Here is an 8,547-nt window from a genome sequence, read left to right as displayed (position 1 = left end):
TCAGGGGGCCACATTGTCAGAAACCTAAGGGACCGGGGGCCGGACCGTTCCCCGAGCCAGTACACTTGACACAATGCGCCACCATATTTTTGCAGCCGCGCTGGAACTATTATTAAGTAGGGGGTGCTGTAAGGAATGGAATCTCGGCAGCGCCGAAGAAAATGTTATGTTTTTTGGACTTTTATCCATATTTAGAAGAATATTTAATTTTAAATTAACATTAGGATTATACTGTTGTGATGTCATTATTCAGTATCTTCTCCTTTTCTATTATTAGTATTAGTATTAATATTAAATACTGAGTATCTCATGAAAAACTATTAATATTGCATCTTTTGTGTTTAGCTCCGTCTCACACCAGAACCAAATTACAGAGGGGGCCTGCCCCTAGCTTGGGGGGGCCAAGGGGGGTCCGGGGGGATTCTCCCCCGGAAGAAGATTTTGTACATTTTAAAGTAAAATTCGTCAAACTGGTGCATTTGAGAGCAAAAGGAAGAGGCTAAATCTATGAGGAACTACACACATCTCTAATGTGTTGTGACTTTACAAATAGGCCTAAACAATTAATATTAAATGTATTTACACATTGTGCACAAATTGCATTCATTGTGACAAATTTACAATAGTTAATTAATATCCAGCCAGAATCATTGCAAATGGAGGTTCAAAGTAACAGTTAGCAATAGCATTCAGTTAATCAATGCCTAATGACAGCCAGATTCCGTTTTAAACTTTAAAACAGAAAAACGGAAAAACGTTTTTAGCACACACACAAAAAAAAAAAATTGAATGGGGGGGCCAGTTTAGGGAATGGGGGGGCCCGGCCCGGTCAGGCCCCCCTCCAACGCCGGGCCTGTCTCACAGCATTGTAACATTGTAGTGCAGCAAGAAAGGAAAACTACTGTAAACATTTGAACCACATTTCTTGTTTAGAACCTATAGCTAGCAACATCGCCATCTCCTGAAAAACATTAATATTGCACCTTTCTTGTGGCTACATCACAGCATCTACTGAAAAACATTTATAGTGGATCTGACTTGTTTAGTTCACTTTAGATTCACATCACATCTGAAAAACAACCAGTCGAGTGTAATAAGTAAATGAGGTTTAATTGTAAAAAAAAAAAAAAAAAAAAAAAAATCTAAAAAAAAAAAAAAAAAATTTTTTTTTTTTTTGGGGGAAATGAAAAGTACCCGGGCCGCGGCCCGGGTGGCCCGGGCGGTTCCGCGATCCCTGCTAAGAGACTAAATCATTTGGGACATAGCCAGAGACCTTTAATATTGACCGTCTCTGACATAGCCCAGGGGCAGGCTGGGATAATGTTGAAATCGTTTTACCACTACCAGTTGCGTTGCACCTTTCGGAACTATTTTCGGATATATGACGTCATCGGTGTATATCACGGTATACCGATATACACCCTTTATTTTCACATTGACATTTTGTATTAGGCTACTAGACAATTGCAAAATTGCTATACGTTTTTGTCATGTAGGATTTTAGTTTGAAAGGCATGGCAGGAAGTGTCATCTTCCACTGAAACGACGATTGACAGTAAATCTAAGGTAGACGTGGGGTGACAGCTATAATCTAATGGCAATAATGACGAGTTAATGATAGCTGGTATGGATTATCGCTGGGTGTTATGGACGTATATTTCTCTTACAGCGGAACCGTGACACTATTCTGTATGTCTTTTGTTTTGAAATGATGGGTGACATGTTTTTACCCTAGAGAGCACACAGAACTAGCTAAAGCTAGTGTATCGATCGTCTGGAGGGGTAACGTTACTTTAAAGACGTGATTTGACCTGTCAGAAATTAAACCACCAGAATGCCTGCGAGCATATCACCGGTTCCCGTGCTACCGCTTGTGATCAACGGCTTCATGTCTGCACTCGGCTGCCTGGCTACAATGAAACTCATCCCTGCCTTCAAAGACCATTTCCTCGCTGCCAGACTGTACGGAATGGACCTGAACAAAATATCCAAAAAGGAAATGTGAGTCCCTCATGTCTGATTAATTCCAATTGGGATAAGAAAGTGGGCAGAGATGTCAAGTTTGACAGGAGATGGACGAACAATCAATATAAGACAATGCTAGGTTAACCAAACACTGTGGTCCTGCCCTAATGATGTCTTTTGTTTACTTCCTGGTCTGTAGTCCAGAGTCCCAGGGAGTCATCAGTGGGACAATGTTCCTCATCATCCTCTTCCTCTTCATCCCAGTGCCTTTCCTTAGCTGCTTCGTAGGAGATCAGTGCACAGGCTTCCCACATGATGAGGTGGGTCGAACGCTCTCTACTGGTGGTGCTGCCGATTCTCCTTGCTTTCAGCCCAACTTTGCTCTCTCGGTGTTGTTTTTTGCCCAGTTTGTGCAGCTGATCACCGCCCTGTTGGCCATCTGCTGCATGATCTTCCTGGGCTTTGCTGATGACGTGCTGAACTTGCGCTGGAGACACAAGCTGCTGCTCCCCACCATAGCCTCTCTGCCTCTGCTCATGGTCTACTTCACCAACTTCGGCAACACGGTCATCGTGGTGCCGAAGCCCTTCAGAGCCCTGCTGGGGCTGCACTTGGATTTGGGTGAGTTGTGCAGTGGACATTCTGGGAGTGGGGACACAGTGTTTATCACATCTATTATCTGAGTTGGGGCTGCACGGTCGAATCACAATCAAAATCACAATAAACGACAAGTCCTTACAGAAACTCATATTCAACCACCTTGTCCATCATATGCATGCAGATTATGCACCACCACCATCCAGGTGCCATTCTTGAGAGTATGGTCAGGATCTGCTTGTAGGTTCCTAAGCAGCTCGGGGGCACGGTGGTGCAGTGGTAGTGCTGTCACCTCACAGCTAGAAGGTCCTGGGTTCGATTCCCGCCTGGGACGCTGTGGGCGCTGAGGTTGTGTCAACCCCCCATGTCTTCAGTGCCTACTGCCCAGGTGGGCTATCTCATCAAAAGGGCCTTTCTGTGTGGAGTTTGCATGTTCTCCCCGTGCTCCCCTGTGATTCCTCTGTACAACATCGGTATGGCATCATCAGTGCGAAGCAGGGAAGGGATGCTGATGATGTCACAATGGCTCTATGAGTGTGAAGGCCTAAAAACGTAAAATATCGCAATTGACAGTCATGTCAATAGTGACATCATCAGTGGGAAGCAGGGAATTAACTTTGACATTGGTCTTCCTGGCTTGACTCATTGGTGAAGTTCTCCCTCACTTCTTCACAAGTCAGTCCCACTAATCCTAAATGCTTCACTGCCGCTTTGAGGTTCTCAAACAGCTCTGCTAATGATGTCACAATGGCTCTGTGAGTGTGAAGGCCTAAAAACGTTTAAAAAAATCGCTGTAGTATATGCCCTGTGGGTTTTCTCTCTCCCCTTTTTCCTTTTCCTTTTTTTGTACCAGATTCATTCGAGACCCCTTAAACGTGTTTTGGTAAATGTTGGAGGTGATCGGAGCAACAATGTGCCTTGCAACTCCAGACAGACAGCGCTCCAATTATAGTACTGTAGTAAGATATTTTTCAGTGAAAATTAAATAAAAAAAATACTATTCCCACTAAAATCATATCGCAATATCTCAGTTAATCACAATATGACCCCCCCCCCCCTTTACTTTACCTTTACTTTACCTTTACCGCATATCATGCAGCCCTAACCTTAGTATTGTGTAAATGTTCTTCTGCAGGTATTCTCTACTACGTCTACATGGGGATGCTGGCAGTATTCTGCACTAATGCCATCAACATCCTAGCAGGCATCAATGGCATCGAGTCAGGTCAAGCCCTGTTCATCTCAGGCTCCATCATCCTCTTCAACCTGCTGGAGCTAAGTGGTGTGTGCTCCACTCCTTTCTGATCAGCAGCTACAGATCAAAGTATCCATTTAGCTAGAATCTGCCAGTCGCTTGACATATTTAGCTCCGCCAAGGAGGTTATGTTTTCGGTGCCATTTGTGAGCCAGATGGCAGAAAAACTACTAACTAGCCGATTTTCTTGAAACTTTGTGGAATGGTGTAGCATGGGCCATAACCTATTAACAAGCAATAATAGCAATTACTGTATTGGCACAGGTCTACGCTCTCCCGAGTGTCATCTAGTTTCACTTGTTTCGAATGCAAATCAAGTTGTTTAAAGATTTGTCTTGGATGAAGTCTCATTTTGTTTATACTACTGTTAGTGGAGAGATTTGCCTCATTCTGCTTTGTTTCAATATGTTTACTCTTGTTTCTGGAAAATTCATGAAACCGCTTTCGAAACGAGGAGGGGATTATCTTCGGCAGAATTTGTTACTTCTTTTTAAAAAAATAGAGAAAGAGATTTAAGATTGGATATGAGACAAATGAATTTGTTAAGACGAACAATTCTTTTTTAGAGTATCTCTGTTTTGAAACTCAAAAGCAATATGCAATAATAAAACTATAACTAATAAATAAATGCAATATTATGAGCAGGTATTTGTTTGACATTTGGCTTGTGTTTCGGTTATTATCTTATTTACCAGGAGACTACCATGATGACCACGTCTTCTCCCTCTACTTCATGATACCCTTCTTCTTCACCACGTTAGGACTTCTTTACCACAATTGGTAAGTTACAGAAGACATTTTCACAAAAAATATTCTCCGCAATTGAAAGAGGGATATATATAATTTGTTTGCATTTCTGCTATTATATCTGGTCAACATACACCCTATTTTGACACAGGTACCCCTCATCTGTGTTTGTGGGAGACACTTTCTGCTACTTTGCTGGGATGACCTTTGCAGTAGTCGGCATCCTGGGCCACTTCAGCAAAACAATGCTGCTCTTCTTCATTCCTCAGGTGGTCAACTTCATCTACTCCCTGCCTCAGCTCTTCCATGTCATCCCCTGTCCCAGACACCGGCTGCCCAGGTAACAGGCTGCAGACGGACTCTTAACTTCCTCTCTCATACCGTCATTACTTCAATTTGACTGAATATGCCTTTTCTCATTGTCGATTTCTTTTCTGTCTCTCAATATGACTGGTGACTGAAGACTGAATCCGGATTCAGGCAAACTGCAAATGAGCTATTCTAAATTCAAAAGGAAGGACCTTTCTAAATTAGGACACCTCATTCTGAAGGTAAAGCAGTTGCAGTTGCCTTGCTTGACATCAAGATTTGTATTATTTATTTATTTTTGTACATTTCTTTTGAATGGCGGGCCACTTAAAAACAGGCAGCGGGCCGCAGTTGGCCCACGGGCAGTAGTTTGGCCACCCCTGCTCTAGTCTATAAAATACATAAAAGCATATTTCAACAAGTGGATAAGAACAGCCAGACACACATAGCATGCAAAACAGCCAGACACACATAGGCGGAGTTCACACCCAACGCGCTTATTTCAGCTGCCAGCGCCTTTCTGCAATTCATTCTCTATGTAAGAACACGCTAAGCACGCTCCTCTTTCAAGGAACGCACCTGGCGTTTAAGCGCATCTTTTGTTTTTGGCGGAGCACTCTGGGCGTTTTAAGCTGAAAAAAGTTGAATATTTGGAGGAGCGCGCTGCTCGTATCTTCACTCCTCCCAGAGGGATCTTCAACCTCAGCTGCTGCCAGAATTGGCAATAATCTGGCTTTCATGTTCACAGTCAACAACATCAAACAGACGGAACCAGCTGGCTACCGTCCGTGTGACAGCTGTGTCCAGAACTGTACTGCACATGACTGCAGAGGAAGACAAAACAAAGCACACACACAAAAAACGCTCCGTGCACTGTGTTTTGTGCACAATGGAAGCGCTCTCGATATGATTTCCAAAGCATTCACACACGTCCTGTGTGAACGCTGCCATAGCATGCAAAATAGCCAGTAAAACCTTACAACAGTACTGCAGTAGTTTGACTTTGCACCACAGATCCGATGAGTTTCTAACCCAAGTGCATGTAACGTGGATTGGTCAGAGGGTAAACACACACACAGCTGAGGCAGGCCGATGGCTGGCTGCAACCCTTGAATGAACAAAGCTGTGCTGATTGGTTGATAACAATAACGCCTTTGATCATCCTCAACAGGTGGCGGAGCTACTGAAGCTGCTAGAGGTGCAAAGGGGCCAGGAGGGAGACGATGAGTTTATCGAGTGCAACAACATGACCTTAATTAATCTGGTGCTGAAATTACTAGGGCCCATCCATGAGAGGAATCTCACCATCATCATGCTTATCATACAGGTATAACAACAGCACATATCCAGTATATAAACATCACTGGTCAGTGGGTCATATATGAATGTTCGGATGCTTGTTTGTCTCTGTGTCGGTCAGGTAATGGGCAGTGCAGTGGCTTTTGGAATCCGCTATCATCTGGTGCGTCTGTTCTACGACGTCTAGACAAGATCGGCAGGACAGCGGAGAGAAGACGGAGAATATGAAGATGTTGTTATGGAGTTATTTTCCCGGTTTACGGTTCATATGCCTTTTGATATAGATACCATTACCTCACCGTTACTTTTCTGCCTCAGACATAACCTGCAGTGGAAAGTTTAAAGCGATGTTTCACTTTGGCACAACAATTGTACCTTTAACTCATTGAGTGCCAGCCACTTTTGGAGAACGGAAGCTCCCAGTGCCAGAGTTTCAGAGCGTTTTCAGTGATTTCTCGAGGCCCACAGAATATTGTGTGATATTACTATGTAAACACCGAGCACGCACAAAGAACGAGGAGACTCTCTTCTATCATCTGCAAAAAAAAGTTTATTGATACGATATTTCCGTTCTTTAGTTATGAGCCGGAGAAGGTAGGCTGTTTTGAGCAAAAAGACAGGTTTCAAATTATAAGCTGAGATATTCAGCCTTTTGTGAAATGAAGCATTTCAAGCACATTCACTGACTCTAGCTAATATTTTCTGATGTAGTGACGTGGTGTAGTTCTGTGGAGCCTGCGTGCCCCACCCCCCTCTCCCCCCCTCAGCTGCAAACTCCTCCCCACACGCACCCAGTCTATTTTCGGAGCCTCCGTTTTTGCGCCGGGCGGCTCCCAGCGCGACAAGGAAATGCCAAACGGGACTGCAGGGAAAGGTTTGGCCCGTCGGCGTCGGGTGCTGCCTTTCTGGCGGGTAATCGTGTGGAGAAACTATATGCAGACAGACAGACAGAGGCAGAGGAGCTCAGTTGTGGGCGCGGATTGACTGATGTTCGCAGCCAACTTCAACTGCAGACAGAGCAATCTATATGGCTCTGGCTGCAGCATGCATCGGTTTCTCTTTGATCACGGCTTTTTCCTGCAGTTTTCCGGACCTTTCTGTAATCTGGAGAGCACTGTCGCCACCTAATGAGTCCGTAAAATAGGTTATACACCTTCAATAGCTCCCATATTTGTACAGGAGATACCTGATGCTTTGATCCACGTCCCACCGTCAAAAAACGCAATTGACGAACATACTCGTCCTTGGCACTCTACGTTACTAAACGAAATGACGAACATACTCGTCTATGGCACTCAATGAGTTAAGCATGCACACCCTACCCTAAAGATCTTTTGTCACCATCGGTTTGTTTTCCCTCAACTCGGAATATCAGTCAGACTCATTACAAACAGAAAAAATCTATAGAAAAGTAGGACCTTGGACACAAAATAATGTATCTAGGGCTACTTTACCCTGTTTGAAAGTATATTTTTATACTTTTTTGTTTGTTTTTTAATGAGAAAAGTGAATAAATGGTCTGATTTTATGGCTACATAGCAGCCAACAGCACAGACTGACTGCTCCTGAATCCTGCTCTCCCAAGGCAAAATAAATGGCCTGGGGGGCGGAATGTACGCACTCAAGTTTAATTTTAGTGGACCATGAATCCATGCAACATTTGGTCAATGTAGATTTTTCTTTGCCTCTGGATGAACAATTGAGCACAGAACGTTCATCATATCACTGAGAGAAGCAGTTTAAAAAAGAAAAGGAAGGAAGCCATTGTCAAAGACCAATAGACCATCCCAGAAGATGAAATAGAGATGGGTAAAGTAAAACTATTAGAGATTAATTGAGATTAAGGTCTGGGGTCTTCTAAAAGTTACTTCAATTCTAAGGAAGGTGGAAGGAAATCTGAGAACAATCATGTTATGGTATTTAGAAAGAACTGATTGTTTTTACTTTTTTGGTATTGGGTTCATAGGGGTATTTTTTTTTTAATGAAAACACATTACTCGTGACTGAAAAGTTTATTTCTGTCAAAAATTCAACAAGCATCAATGTGAAGTTAATGTTTTCACACTGGATTATTCTGCTTTTTGTAGGAATGTCACAAGTTGAAGGCTCAAGTTGAGAAATAAAAGTGCAGAATGAAAATACAAATGAGCGCCGTTGATTATTTGAAATGCTACAAGATGAAAAGTTGGCCACAATTTTACAAGAACATTGAGGCGAATAATGGGCAGAGCTAATAGATATTACGTCCGGAATATTGGATTATTCTTTGCTTCGGACAGTGGCGGCCGGCCACTAGAGGGCGCCAGGGCGCCGCCCCACCTATACCCACATGGAGGGGAAAATAAAACGTTATAGGCCTATTTTTTTATGAGCGA

General features: G+C 43.2%; 1 protein-coding gene across 1 annotated transcript; it reads left to right on the top strand.

Annotated features, from left to right (window-relative positions):
- Positions 1-1,579: 1,579 nt before the first annotated feature.
- On the top strand, positions 1,580-8,271 carry dpagt1 (dolichyl-phosphate (UDP-N-acetylglucosamine) N-acetylglucosaminephosphotransferase 1 (GlcNAc-1-P transferase)). Its single transcript, XM_083636525.1, has 9 exons — positions 1,580-2,001; positions 2,165-2,285; positions 2,373-2,586; positions 3,698-3,844; positions 4,513-4,597; positions 4,716-4,904; positions 5,028-5,115; positions 6,045-6,200; positions 6,294-8,271. Exons 1-9 carry the CDS (start codon positions 1,835-1,837, stop codon positions 6,357-6,359), a joined length of 1,233 nt encoding a protein of 410 aa, XP_083492651.1. The 5' UTR covers positions 1,580-1,834; the 3' UTR covers positions 6,360-8,271.
- Positions 8,272-8,547: the final 276 nt, after the last annotated feature.

The sequence above is a fragment of the Poromitra crassiceps genome (genome assembly GCF_964638095.1).
Source record: "Poromitra crassiceps genome assembly, chromosome: 1".
Classification (NCBI taxonomy): Eukaryota; Metazoa; Chordata; class Actinopteri; order Beryciformes; family Melamphaidae; genus Poromitra; species Poromitra crassiceps.
Note: the sequence above shows the minus strand (reverse complement) of the source record. Positions and strands in the feature narration are given on the sequence as shown.